General features: G+C 27.2%; 1 protein-coding gene across 1 annotated transcript in view; it reads right to left on the reverse strand.

Moving 5' to 3' along the window:
- LOC136980731 (uncharacterized) overlaps positions 1 to 15,056 on the reverse strand; it is a 43,063-nt gene that overhangs the window by 1,060 nt on the left and 26,947 nt on the right. The window contains exons 9-13 of the mRNA XM_067276929.1: positions 14,684 to 14,832; positions 13,197 to 13,295; positions 10,979 to 11,108; positions 1,341 to 7,696; positions 1,123 to 1,251 (exon numbers count right to left, since the gene is read on the reverse strand). Of these exons, the coding sequence (XP_067133030.1) occupies positions 1,123 to 1,251; positions 1,341 to 7,696; positions 10,979 to 11,108; positions 13,197 to 13,295; positions 14,684 to 14,832 (6,863 nt within the window). The remainder of the gene's footprint in view (positions 1 to 1,122; positions 1,252 to 1,340; positions 7,697 to 10,978; positions 11,109 to 13,196; positions 13,296 to 14,683; positions 14,833 to 15,056) is intronic.

Consider the following 15,056-nt stretch of genomic DNA (forward strand, 5'->3'; position numbering starts at 1 on the left):
AATACCGTTCTGGTCTATTTTCTGTGTAAAGTTCTCATATTCCGATTTTCAGGAAGTCGATTTACCAGAATAATAATCATTTTTGTAAATTTTAAAGTGACTAAATAGGAAAGACTAAATGATTAAACGACCAAGAATACTTAAAAATAGTACTATATTCAGAATCCTTGAAAGAAATCAAATAAATTATTTGCAATATAAAAAATACTCTATATTAATAAAGAAAATAAATTCTACAAAACTAATGGATTGATTACATTCAAAAAAATCGAAATGCCATACGGGGAATTATAATTGAATCTGAATTACATAAATGTTTCGTTATTTGCAATTATTTGCTGCCATAAATTATGACGTGGTATCTGGTCCGGGTGCTAAAAAAATCTTATTACATTTAATTTTTTCCGAATCTTCATGGTGAAAGTTGTCTCTAAAAAAGACAAATGCATGCGATTATCGACCCTCGGAGTTATTCTTATTGAAAATGGTAAGATAATTTCAATGAAAATGTTCTCTGCATCACTAACAGAAGCGTGGTAGGTCCGAACTAACGATTAGGTGATAAAAAACGAATGCAGTAGAAAAATCATTACCACAAATCACTCAAAGTTTGACATTTTTCATGTATAAAACCCACCAAACGTAAGTTTTAAAATATTTTATATGTAATAAATTGGCATAATTTCTATTAGAACTATTCTAAATCAGAAGAAATAGGAGGAAAAGGAATAAGATATTAAAAAATTGAGTTATTCTAATAACTATATATCAGATTTATAATTTTATAATAATACTTTGTTAAAAGAAAATTGGCAAAATACCTATTTGCAGAGTATTCTAACATTAATATATATGATATAAATATTGAAATACAAAATATGAAACAAAATTAAGAGTAAAATAAAAATAATACCAACACAAAAAGTATAATGTAAAATACTTTCATAAATTAACATATGTGATTTGTGTTAACAACGATATAAACGAAATTATTTTATTTTATGAAGTTTACTACTGTCTTACAAAGCGGATTGTTTTACTTGTAAGAATTGCTTTATCGGTTTAACATTTGTGAATTCTACAATAGTCTTAAAATATTCACTAATTATTATTGGAAAATACCTGCGAGGAATACACATTATCTAGCATCTCCATCTGTAAAGTATTTTGTTGACGTATCTGTTCTGTCGGACGAACGTTTCGTAGATAATGTGAAAATTGATGCTGTAGCGTATTTCGTTCTTCTATTAACTGAATGAAAGAGTTTTTTTTAATAAAATAAACCAAAGTTTACATCTTTAATACACAACAAAAAAAGCGTTTACAAAAAAATAATTTACCTTATTGATCTCCTGGCTAAGGCTTTCGTTTCTTAAACTTTGTCTATGCAAACAATACATTGCCTGTTCCAATTCCTTGTTGAGTTTATCTGTATTTTTGATACAGCATTCATTCGGCGTATCACTGTTTGCCGGATTACCATTGTTTGCTCTCGACTTTTCCAATTCCTCTTGTAAGGACTTGATGCTGTAACGAAGAGATTCCTCTTTCTGTAGATATAAGCTTACTTCATCGTTCCACTGTTTTTGTCTTTCCTCAAACTCGCGAGATAAGAGTTTGTTTTGTTCAACTGCTTCGTTTAATTGCCGATTGAGAACTCCGATGGCGTTACCTGTTTCTTGACACTTTAAACTATATTCTGTTTCCCGGAGTGTTAATTTTTCCTTTAAATCGTTCAGTCTAGTCTGAAATTCGCATCTGTCATTTTTGAGCGACGTTAACTCGATATGTAACAATTCTTTGTCTTTCTGTAGAACTCTGTTCTGTTCTCTTAATCTTTCTTCTTCCAATGTACTTCTGGTAGATTCTCCGTCCGAATCCCAAGCTGCAAAGGCCTTCAGAGAACTCACTTCGTTTCTGAGATCAATCAATTCTCTCTTTAATCGAGAGTTCTCCTCCTCTACTTTGCTTTGATCCGTGACAAGAAATCGTTCGTCGTTTTCACTCGTTTCCATTTCTTCCATTTGTTTCTTCAAAGTAGAAATGGTCATTTCGCTCTGTTGTAGCATTTCTTTTAACTTGATGATTTCTTGTGAGTTGGCGTTTTGAATTATTTTGACTTCTCTAATGTGATGCTCTTTTAACCTTTGAACTTCCGACTCCAAACTTGTTTTTGTTTTCTGTAGGTTTTCTATCATCCCTTGAAATATTTCGTTGTCCGAAACTAACATTTCCATTTGTTGTTTCGCGTCCAGGAATTCGTGTTGCAGACATTCTCTTTCATAAATTAATTGATTGTACTGTCTGACGTAATTATTAGCTTTTTCCTCCAGTAAAGACTGATTTTCGTCCATCTCTTTTAATCTCTTCGCCAGAAGCTCGAATTCCTTATTTCTTTTATTTAAAGAAAGTTGAATGCTTTCTGTAATTTCTTTATTTTCCGTAAGAGATTTTTCTAACTGGCGGTATTTCTCCATTATTTCTGAATTACGTTCTTTTAATTCTATTATTAAATTTTCTTTGGCCGAAATTTCTTGTCGATGAAGATTTTCATTTTCTTCTATACATTGTTGTAAATTACTTATCATTTCTGTTTTATCGGTCATCATTTTTTCCCAATTTTCCTTTTCTTTTTCTACAAATGTTAGTTTTTCATTTAAAGTTTGAATCTCTTCTTGTAACTGATCATTTTTTTCTTTAAAAGCTTTAAGTTTTGCAAACATTTTCTCCAATTTTATCTTCTGCACGTCGAGATTAGTTTTCATTGTTTCGTTTTCTTTAATTAATTTTTGTCGATTTGGATCTGCATCGCTTCTCTGATAAGTTTCCTTTTCGATTAGAGGTACATTACTAATTTTCACTTCCTCCACCTGTTTTGTTTTTATTTCAAAATTTTCTTTTTTATAATTTTCAACGAGATTTCTGAGAGTCGAATGTTCATTTTTCAATCTTTCTAACTCCAAATCTTTATTTTCAATTTCCTCTTCCAGTTTTTTGATTTTATTTTCTAAATCAAATCTTTGCTTATCTGATTCTCTCAACTGATCTTGAATCTCCGATAAGTTTTTATTAGTTTCTTCTTCGGAATCGAGTTTAATTCGTAAATTTTCCAGTTCTGTTTCTAGAGCTTTAATTTCTTTCTCCATTAAGAGAATTTTCTCTTCGCTTTCTTTGAGTTGACTTTTGAGATTTTCACATTTGTTGTTATTTTGTAACTCTTCTATTATTCTTTTCAGTTCTACATTTTCGGTCGCGTACTTTTCCATTTCCAGTTTCAGTGATTCAATAGCAGTTTCATCAGTTTCTTTGTTAATCGTGTTTAACTGTTCAATTTCTTGTATTAGCGAATAATTTTTTGATTTGAGTTCCTCTATTTCTTTCACGATTGCAGAATTTTCCTGCACTTGTTTTTGATTACATAATTCCAAATTTTCTATTCTCCTCGAACTTTCGTTAACGCGGTTTGTCAAATAACTTCGTTCTTCTTCCAGTTTATAAAATTCTGCTCTGAGATTTCGAAGTTCACATTCCAAGGCATTGTTCAAATTTTGCAGTTCGTGTAAGGTATTTTGTTGTTCTTTTTCATCCAGCAAAGTTTGCACAGATTCGTTAAGACTGGAGTTTACTGACTGCAATTCTTTATATTGGACTTTTAAACTATCGGCTTCTAACTTGTAATTTAATGCCCTTTCATCGAGTTTTTTAATTCCAGTTTGTAATTCTTCGCTATAGTTTTTAAGGTCTACATTTTCTTTTTCAAAGCTTTCTAGTTTTTTAATAAGTGATTTTATTTCTTCTTTTCCAACTAAATTATCGCTTTTTAATTCTTCTATTTCCCGAATTTGATTTGCAATTTCAGCTTCGGCTTTTAACTGATAATTCTCAAATTTATTTTTAATTTTGCCCTTTTCTAATAATATCGATTCAATTTCCGATGCTTGACCTTCGACTATCTTTTGAAATTCCAAAAGTTGCGAAGAACAGCTCTTGTTTTTCTCTTCTAACACAGTCAACTTTTCTTTCAAGTCGTTGACCATTAATTCTTTTTCGTGTAAAATCGTTTGCAACTTGTTAACTTGCAATTTTTCTTCTTCGTAACAATTATTTGCGTCAATGATGTTTTGTTTTAAATTACTTATTTCTTCGACCAATTTCCCTACAGATTCAGAATCTGTTTCCAATAATTTAATTTTTGATTCTAGATTCTGTATTTGATCATTCGATGCTTGTAAATCGGCTTTTAATGCGTGAATATTACGTTCAGAATTTTCATTTAATTCTTTGTATGCCTTAAGCTGATTTTTTAAATCGTCGCAATTTTCTTCCCTACTTTTCAAATATTTTTGATTTTCGCTTAAAGATTCGTTTTCGTTTTCTAAATCTTTAATTTTTTGAACAAGTTTCGAGTTTTCGTCATCCATGTTTTTCAATTGCTCTTGTATAACTTCGTATTCTGCTTGCTTACCTTTCAACGTCAATTCGAGATCAGCAATTTTAACGTTTGTTTGATTTTTATACACTTCTAATTCTTTTCTACTTTGTTCCAAATCATTTTTCTGTTCTTCTAGTAATTTTTCACTTTGTTTTAAAGAATTTTCCAATTCAGATATGTTCCGTTTTGTTTCTTCCGATGAAGAGTTAGAACTAAGCAACTTTTCTTGTAAACTTTTTATTTCTAGTTGGTAAGAATCTTTCTCCTTTAAAGCGATTTCTGTATAATTTTGTAATTCATCTGATTTTTCTTTTAAATATTTGTTTAACTTATCGTTTTCGGATTTCAAATGAGTAATAATATTTTCATTTTCTCCCCCTGTAATTTCCATTGACTTTATCTTTGAATTCATTTCTTCTTCTAACTTCTGATGCTGTCCTACCAGATTGTGATACTCGGTTTCAAAAAACTGTAAACGCTCTACATCATTTTGTAGACACTGGGATGATTTTCGTAGGCCCTTTAACTGATCGTTTAATAATTCTATCTCTTCTTCTTTCTTATCGAATTGAATTTTGAGCTCACAGAGTTCTTCTTTACACGTATTCAAATCTGTAATCACAGCGTCTTTGTGTTCAATTTCTAATTGAAGTTTTTCTATTTTTGTTTCGAGACTGTTGTTTAGTTCTTCGAGTAATTTATTTTGTTCCACCGATTTCATAATTTTTTCTTCTGTCAACTGTTTCGAATTGTCAAAATTATATTTTAGCTCTTCTAATTCTTGTTGTAATATATTTGTGCAAGAAACTGATTGTAGAAGTTGCGAAGACAAATTTTCAGATTTTTCAGTCATTTCTTTTAATAAATTCGAGAGTGCTTGATTTTCTCCTTCTAATGTAGTAAAAGTTTCTTTGAGTTTTGCTTCGTTATTCTCAAGAACAGAAATTTGCTCCAACGACGACGTATTATTCTTTTTATACAATTCTATCTCCTCTAATAAAGTGTTTTTTTCTGTTAATTTTTGTTGAAGTTGGTCTTGTAAATTGTTATTTTCTTCACTTATCTCTTTATTTGCACTCTTCAAATTCTCAATCTCCGAATTTTTATCGTTAACTGTTTTTTTCAATGATGTTATTTCGGATTGATATTCTTTATTTAAATTATTTACTGTTGTTAATTCATTCTCTAATTTTCTATTTGATGTATAAGAGGTTTCTAATTTATTCTGTATGTCCTGTAATTCAGTAATAAACTTGTTTGAGCTCTTTTGTTCTGTTTCCTCGATCACTAGTTTTAAATTATTTTCTAAATTAAAATTTTTCTGCTGCATTACTTCAATTTTTTCAATCAGTTCTTTAAAATCATCATCTTTTGTTTCTAATTGTTTTATTAAACTTGTCTTTTCTTCTCCTAAATACTGGAGAGACATTTCAGCCATTTTTATTTTCTCCTCTGCTTCGTAGAGTTTAGTGCTTGTGTTATGAAATTCGTTCTGCAAAACTTGAAGATTTTCTTTATTTCTCTGTAATTCATCAGTTTGTTGTTCATAATCTGCTTTTAACTTGTTAAATTCAGAGATTTCATTTTCTTTCTGTATTAAAGTATCTTTCAATTCCTGGTAAAGCTGTTCTTTTTCATTTAAATTGAATTTTAATTCATCAATGACTTTTTTATTTAATGTTATTTCTTTCTCACACTCCAAACTCTTATCATTTAATATTTGGAGTTGTTTTTCAAGCTCTTCGATTTTACTTAATGAATTATTTAATTCAGTAGCTTTTATCAATATTTCTTTTTCTACTTCTTCATTACACAAAATGGCTTCCGAATATCTCACGTACATATCATTTAATTTGTCAGACAGTTCATTATTTTTATTTTCAAGATCTTTGTTTGTTTCAGTAAAACTATTATTTTTACTAACCAATTCTTCATTTGTTTGGTTTAATTTAATTAGTTCTTTCTCATACTTTGATATATTTTCATTATAAAATGCCATTTGAGTTTTCAGTTCTTCAATGTGTGATTCTGAATTTGAACAAATCTCTTTCAATGACTGATTTTCGTGTTTTGTAACAGATAATTCCTCTTCTAAAATTTTGCTATTTGAATACAAATCTGTTAGCTTCTGCTTTAAATTTTGCATATCAGTGTTAAATTTGCTATTTTCTGTTATCAGTTTTGTGATGTTTTCTTCTATAGATAAATTATCATTATTATTTGGAAATAGATTATTTATATTAATCCATTTATTTCTAAATGCTTCTATGTCTTTATTTAAGCTGTTGATTAGAATTTCATTCTCATCCAATTTAGTATCAAAATACAATTTCTGGTTTTCATTTTCTAAATTTTTGCATTTGAGTTCTTCCTGAAAATTTGCATTGAGGATTTCATACTGATTTAACTGATCTTTTAATCTTAAAATGTTATCTTCAGATAATTCTAGTTTTTTTAATAATTCTGACTTTTCATTATTTTCTCTCTGTACAACTTCACCCATATCTATTGTCATTTTATTTAACTCTGTTGTTAATTTAGCTGCTAAATCTTTAGCTTCTTCTAATTCTAAAATGGTATTTTCTTTTTCATGCAATCTTTTTTCAAAGTCTGCCATTAAATTGTCTTTTTCAGAGATCAAATGCTTTAAATATTTATTTTCTGCACTGCTTTCTTCTAATGCCAAATTTAAATCATTTATTTGCTTTTGATGTGAATTCTCTTTTTCTTGTAATTCTTTCATTTGTAAAGAATGAAGTTCTGACTGATTGCTCTCTTTATCAATGAATGTTTTCATTTCATTTAATTTATTTACATTTTCTTCCCATTTTGATTGCAAATCTGATAGATTTTTACAGGAATATTTTTGAATGAAAGACATTAACTGATTTTCTTTATCTTCAAATTCTGTTAATTTCATTCTAGCTATTTCTTGTTGTTCAGTAAGAGATAAATTAATTTCTTTAAACTTTTCCATTTCTACACATTTATTTTCTAATTCTGACATCTTCTCATCTATATTCTTATGCAAACAAGCATTTTCTAGAAGTAATTCATCATAGCATTTTTGAAGTGCGGCTAAATTTTCACTTAATTCCTCAATACCCACTTTTTCTGAACTTTGCAAAATTTTAATTTCTTCAAGTTCAGTAACAGCTTTATCTTTTTCAGCTTTAACAGATAATGCTACTTTTCTTTCCTCTTCTAATATATTTTTCCAATATTTATTCTCTTCAAGTAATTCTTCTTCATATTTTTCTTTCACTAACAAATAAAATTTTATTATTATCTATTATTATAACTAAATATAATATCACCATAAAACTTATATTTTATTACATAATTAATATCATAAAATCAGATTAAAACTAATAACAATATTCAAAAAAATTAACCAACTGATTTTTTCAGCTTTCTTTTTCCATTTTTGCCAATTACTATCAAAATTTATAAATCTCAAACTAACAAATATTAAGAGATAATACCCTGTTTGTAAAAGTTTTCAAAAATAACACTTATATGCACATATAACAACTATTATGAAATCTGTAAAGTTGAATAGAGACACAAAATAAATAAGATAACGATAAAATAAAATGTGCAAATAAGAGTAACCGTCCAGTTACTCTTATGCAAAATTTAACTTTCTCAATCATAGAATCCTTTGAACTCTAAATCTTATTTCCACTATTATAGTTAAGAAAACGTGTGAGTTTGCTGAAAAAACACTATTCCTTATTTGGGTTATGTTTCCTTAGCTGTAGCACACCTCTTTAGTGCATTTAACCACATCATCTCTATTAGATCTCAACCAAACTTTTGTCGATTATTGTGCAATGATAGGGTTCCTTATGGTTTACCAGAAAGTTACAGATTTATATGATTCCACTAAAAGAGTTAAGCAAATACTTGCATCTTTCATATTGGGGCAATGTCACATGAAAGAACACCAGAAAGATATAAAGTGAGCCAAAAACACAACTGAGTTGTCAAGGATAGCCTTATCATCTAAAATTTCAGCCCATCTTGGCAGAAATGCAATTCCTCCATTAATGTTTCAAATAGAAATTGTTCTATATATGGGAATATTATGTAGCATCATCAGCAAGCCTGCCCTACATTAGAACTCCTGGAGTATTGGATATCCTAAGCTACTTAATTGTGGCATAGATTGTTTCAGTCACATTTTGCCAGTCAGTATTTTGAATTTAGGACTTCTTTGGCTTAGCTTTAGCCCTCATAAGGCCAAGCTGCAACTTTTAATCATATTTTTAATTTGTTTAATTTAAAATATATGCTCTCCACCACAAATTGCCCCTATACATCATACTTTTCCTAATAACAATGGTGTCATGCCAGTCAATCATGTAACTTTTTTGTGGGAAAAATTTTTAAATTGAAATCATGTGACTTCCAGTCTAGTTTGGAAGTTCATATATAGTTTATATGGAAATCACTTTTTTATTACATTAATATAACCATGCAACTCTCCCACACTTGATATACTGGAGCTGTGTACAGCACTGTTTAACCTAAAATCATAAGTTGTGTGATTTGCTATAAAACATCCTGTATCATCAATGGCACAGCAGTGTATTTGTTTATTTATTATTACTTATTTATTTTGTATTTTAATACTGTCACTTTTATCAGTGTTATTTCTTTGTATATAATTGTTATTGACAAAACTATGTCTTGTTTATAAAATCACACTGCTGTCAACAGCTGGACAACTTAAAGGTATAAAGGAGTACATATCAGGAGTTGCAATTTGGTGCTGAGTATTTGGTGCCCAAATCATGTGCACATAAAAAAAACCAAACTTGTAGGTACTCAGAGGGCTGAGAATTGAGTCAAAATAAAATACAAAATGGTGACACTCTTTCTACAAATAGGCAAGAGGGCAAGATTTGCACATGTGTTGCTTGTTGGGAAGATGGAAATGCAAACGTTATGAAATTGAATTTTGACAAACGAATCTTTGAAAAAACCCATTTACCTCTCTGGTCATGACCTGCTAACCTTGACCGGTTGACCCGAGATATCTTGTTTCAGCATCGGAATGTTTTTGAAACTAGATGGCGCTAGTCATTGTAATTTTATATTAAAACTAACTTTTGAAATATAATTTTGTTTTGTTTTTACATTTATTAATATATTTATTTCATTTGTGCAAAATAAAAAAATAATTTCGGATAATACAATAGCCATGATTATTTTTTCAAAAACGGGAAATTTTCATTAGACATTGACAAAAATTCAACCCGGGCGACACACAACGGAGAGAAATTTCAACATTGGATAGGTTAATTTCACCAAAAATGCATCGTGGACAACCTTGTGGTCGTGGCCATGGCCAAGGCTGGCAAAGTTTGAATGATTGTGCTCAAAACCAGCAATACCAAAAAAGATTGGAGAATGAGAACGAGACCCGCCATAAGCATCGAAGTGATCCCGCTTAGTAGTGCATCTCTGAGACATAGTCTTGTCCCAAAAATGGCCTTGCCATTTTAATTGTTTTTTAATATTGTATAATTTTGTATTTTTTTATATATATTATGTAAATTCTATGCTCATGCACAATAAACAGTTTGAAAATATTTTATTTCTACAATTCAAATGTTCTGTTCTTTATGAACAATATTGCCTGAAGAGGACAGTTATTTACTGTTGAAATACAGTATTTGTAAAATAAATATTGTTCTGTAATACTGATAGACAGTTTTGTTTCTTAGTTTTTTGTATTAGTGTTTGGTCTCTTACAATTTTTTGTACATAGTTAATTGAGACCCTTTTCCCTAAGTTTTCTATTTCTGGTCCTGACTTTAATCTAACACCATTCTTGAGATTAGAGACAAACAGACTGACAGACATAAAAATAGACAACAATGGAAATTTATAAGTCTACAATTTTTTCAAATTGCAGCCCAATCAATTCCAATCTGTAATCAGTTACTCAATTTTGATATTCTTCATTTGAGGATGGGGAAAAAGTAAAACATATTAGCGTAAAACTTTTAAAATGTTTTAGTTTGGGTTTTATTAAATTTGTTCACACAATAAACAGAGTTGCCTATTATTAGTATTCTCCTTGATATTAATGAAAGAAGTTTCTTTGTTTTATAATATTAAAAAAAATCAGTTTGTTTAAAAATAATTGATAAAATTATTTAATTAAAACATTTTTAAGTATATTAGACTGAATGAAAATAAAACAGAAAATCTTACAAGATTTTTGAATTCAGAATTACTGGGTAAACTTTATGAAATAAAATACAGATTAAATAGATTATTGAAGATAATGTTTTTAATTTCATAAATAACTTATAATGTGCACTTTATTTTACTTGAATTATAGCATCACCTCAAAAATGTTTAAAATAAGTTAATAGTAACAACAAATATAACTGCAATTAATAAACAAAATTCATCTTACATATGTGTTTATCAATTCTACTTTTATTATTCACAAATATATTTTAATTACATAAAACAAAAAGAAATTCTTTAAAGATATTTAAGTCAACAAAATATAATTAAATTTACCTTCTTTTTGTTCTTCTAATTCAATAATTCTCATTTCTAAACTGACTTTTTCAGCTTTTAATGAATTCATTTCATCAGTGAGTTCAATTAATTTATTATCCTTTTCATTTAGCAAAACTTTGAGATTTTCCTACATAAAAAAAATACAAATATAATTAAATACATTCTCATGTTTTATTTAACTATTTTATTGTAATTTATTTTTATTATGTTTTATTAATAAATTAAACTTATCTTCATAATACGCTTCTTGTCTAGTCTTGTATTCAATTTATGAGCTCTATGACATCTTTTCTTTTCCTCTAGACTTATTACATCATCATTCAGAAACAGGACAAGCTTTACAAAATCACATTTTATTTCCTAGAGTATGCATTTCAAACTTTGAGTCCCTTATCAACTCTTTGTGATGTAAATGATTATAAGCACAGAAATGGTGACAATTGATAAAATACAGATGACAGTTATTAATTTACAGGTATTTGATTAGATATGATGGTACAATACATAAAATAGTATTAGCAGTGAGAGGCAAATAATATATATAATAAAGTACATTGTTAAAAAATAACACCATAACATTTAAAACCATGACATTGCAAACTGTTTTACCATTAAAACAATAAAATGGAATAATGAAGTAAAAAAACCCATTTACCATTAAAACAATAAGACTATAAACTTATTTATGGTAGAAGCTTAACACATTGAAACGATTCACAGAAATAAGTCAAAGACCAAAATGCATACTCTAAGAAATAAAATGTGATTTTCTAAAGCTTGTCCTGTTTCTGAATGATGATGTAATAAGTCTAGCAGAAAAGAAAAGACGTCATAGAGCTCATAAATTGAAATTAAACTTAATTTATTCTTTACAATTAAAATGTAAATTAAAAATTACAATATGATTTACATTTTAATTAATAGAGTTAACTTAAATCTTAAAAATATTCAGTTATATGAATTTTGTTTTAGCTATAAAATAAAATCAAAATTTTTCAGATTAATTAAATATATAGAATATAAGTCTATGTCTCATATTTATGAGCTATTACATAATAAACTGAATAGCTGAATCATTATAACATCTTATTATATAAAAATAACAAATTTGAAAATCTTGAAAGATGAAGTTTTAATTTTAAAATTCTTAGATCTGAAATCCAGAAAAAGATACATAATTATAATAACCCACTTTCAATTGCCCTATATATTGGGCTATAATTTGGTAATAATAATTATAAATTACTAATGAATTTGACTCTAGAGGGAGGCGTTAAGCACCATCTCATAATAAACGCGTCTAACGCCTCCCTCTACGGTCAAATTCATTAGTAATTTATAATTATTATTACCAAATTATAGCCCGATAATATACAGCAATTGAAGGTGAGTTATTACAATGTATTGGGTGTTGTTAAGACATTTATATTTAGATACATAATTGCCAGATAATTGATATAAATACAAGAAAAAATGTATAAAGATATGTCTAATGCAATATTTACTATAAATAATTTAAATATATGCAAATTATTTCAATTAATGTTATTTATATATGAATAAATGTATCATATATTATTTCATACTTGACACTTCAGCTTAAAATGCTCACTTTCCTAAACTAGTTTAAAGTGTTATTGAAAATTCATTAATAATATAATAAGAAATTCATAATTTATAATTTTTTGTTGATATAATTTAAGATTACTCTAGAAGTAATAACAATAAAATATTTTACATTTATTTAAAATTTTAAACTTCTAATATATTAATGCCATTTCATTTCTTTGTTTATTACAACTTTTAGTTAATAACAACTGAGTAATTTCTAATAATACTGATAATTTGGAAAATTTCTTGCATTCCCTCATAACTAATTTAGAATAATCATCACTGTAAATCAGTAAATTATTATTAAAATTTCATTTGAAATCAGTAAAATGTATTGCTTATTAGAACACTATAATATACAATGTAATTTATTTTTTCTAATAATAAATACAAAGCCCATTCTATTTAAATAATAATAAGTCTTAATAATGCATGACTGAAATTAATATTTAAAATAACTTATTTAATTTTCATCTTATATCATTTAAAATTTTTAGAAATACAAGAATTTAACTTCAATTAATTCATGTATATCAATAATATCTGCCTAACCATTTCATTGACTTCAATAGAAATATAATTTGAAAAATTAACAGAAACATACCAATTCAATTTCCTTTTGTTTTTCCATATTTTGCAACTTTTGCAAATCTGCTATCAGTTCTTGAATTTTTAATTCTTTTTCTTGATTTTCTGTATTTATCTATTGAAAATAAATTTTGCATTATTTTAACATAATTTAATTTTTTTTCAATGTTAATCTTATTCAGATTTATGATAATTTTATTTTATGAGAGAACTTATGTTGTAAACAACTTATGTACTTTGCAAAAGAATTGACATTTTGATTCCAAAACAATTATTAATCATAATTTAAACAACTATTATTAAAACTATTCTATGCTTTTTTCTTTTTACTAATTTGAAAACAAGTTTATTAGGCTTTTAAAGACTATATTTAGCAAAACACAAAGAAGATATACTAAAAAGTTTACAAATTAAAGTAACCTATAAATAAAAAATAATAAATAATTTATCTAAATCATTGATTTTATTTATTTATACTGGCTATTAGATTCTCTACGTACACTTAAATCAAATAACATAAAACAACAAAAACCCTTTAAGATGCAGTTTTTTTTATTTAAACTTCTAACATTTTTGATCTATTTATTGACCTTTTCAGGAAATATCCTATTTTATGTTTTATGTCTATTAGATATCAATAAATAACAATATTAAAATGAAAAATATAATTAATAAATGAATAATGCATGAAAGTAAAAACTACAAAACACTCTTATTTGTTAAAAGATCCAGCAAGGAGTTGTGCAAATTTCCCAGCAAAAGAATTTAAATCGTGCGCAGCACCATCTGTTATGATATTTTATTTAAAAACTTTTTATATTATTAATTATTATAAAATTGAAAAAGTTTAATTTGCAAGGTACAGATAAGTTTCACAAAAAATTGTAAATGCTAATAATGAGTAAAATCTTCATTAAAGTCTGTCCCCACTTCAGGTATGACACATGTATCCCCCTCTACCTCCCTACCATCTCAACCTTTAACCATCAAAATTTAATAGCATCAATCTCCCTAATACCCAAACTGTCCTGCAAAATTTCAGAAATTTTCAACAAAAGGCACAGAAGTTATTAAGCTCGAAAGTGGGTAAACAAAATTGTGTCCCCTACACAAACATCCATACGTACAAAAAAAACTCCCAAATTTTTTGCATTTCTTGACATTTCAAAGTCCAGAGTCCAAAAATGCAAAAATCTTAGAGGGGAGTCATTTTTTGACCAATTGCCATACTTTCCTTCTGTTATATATAACAACCAGGAAAGTAAAATGATTAAAAGATATTCAAAGTAAATCAATTTGACAGATTTATTTTCAAACATATTTGAATTTGTAAAACTTGATAACTTTTACTGTTAATAATGCTTATTCTGAATAAGTTTCAGTGGGTAATTTTTATTTATAATAATTGTTTTGTGACTTTTGTTTTTAATAATTGACGATGGTAAATATATAATTAAATACTTGAACAACTAAAAAATGTTAATTAAAATATTTTAAACAAACCTTTCCAAGCATCTTCTTTGTTTCATCCAAAGTATCTTTCATATCTTTATTTTCATTTTCTAATAAAATAATTTTCTGTTCATATTCTTTTCTCACATTACTAATTTCAATTTCATAATTTTGGTCTCTACTTTCATTTTCATTACTTTCTATACATATATACATAAAAATATTAATTTGTAAACAGACACTAATATTATTGATGTAATATCAGTAATTATTGAACTAAATTATTTGTTTAACTGTTTCAGTATTTTTAAAAAATAACAATTGTCAAATGAATAAATAGTTTATCTACTGATTAAATAGAAATCTACTATAAATGAATTTTAAACAATGAAATAAGAACTTAATTGCATTGAAATGGAGCAAT

Source organism: Centruroides vittatus, unplaced genomic scaffold (assembly GCF_030686945.1).
Source record: "Centruroides vittatus isolate TY-2023 unplaced genomic scaffold, ASM3068694v2 contig_717, whole genome shotgun sequence".
Lineage (NCBI taxonomy): Eukaryota > Metazoa > Arthropoda > Arachnida > Scorpiones > Buthidae > Centruroides > Centruroides vittatus.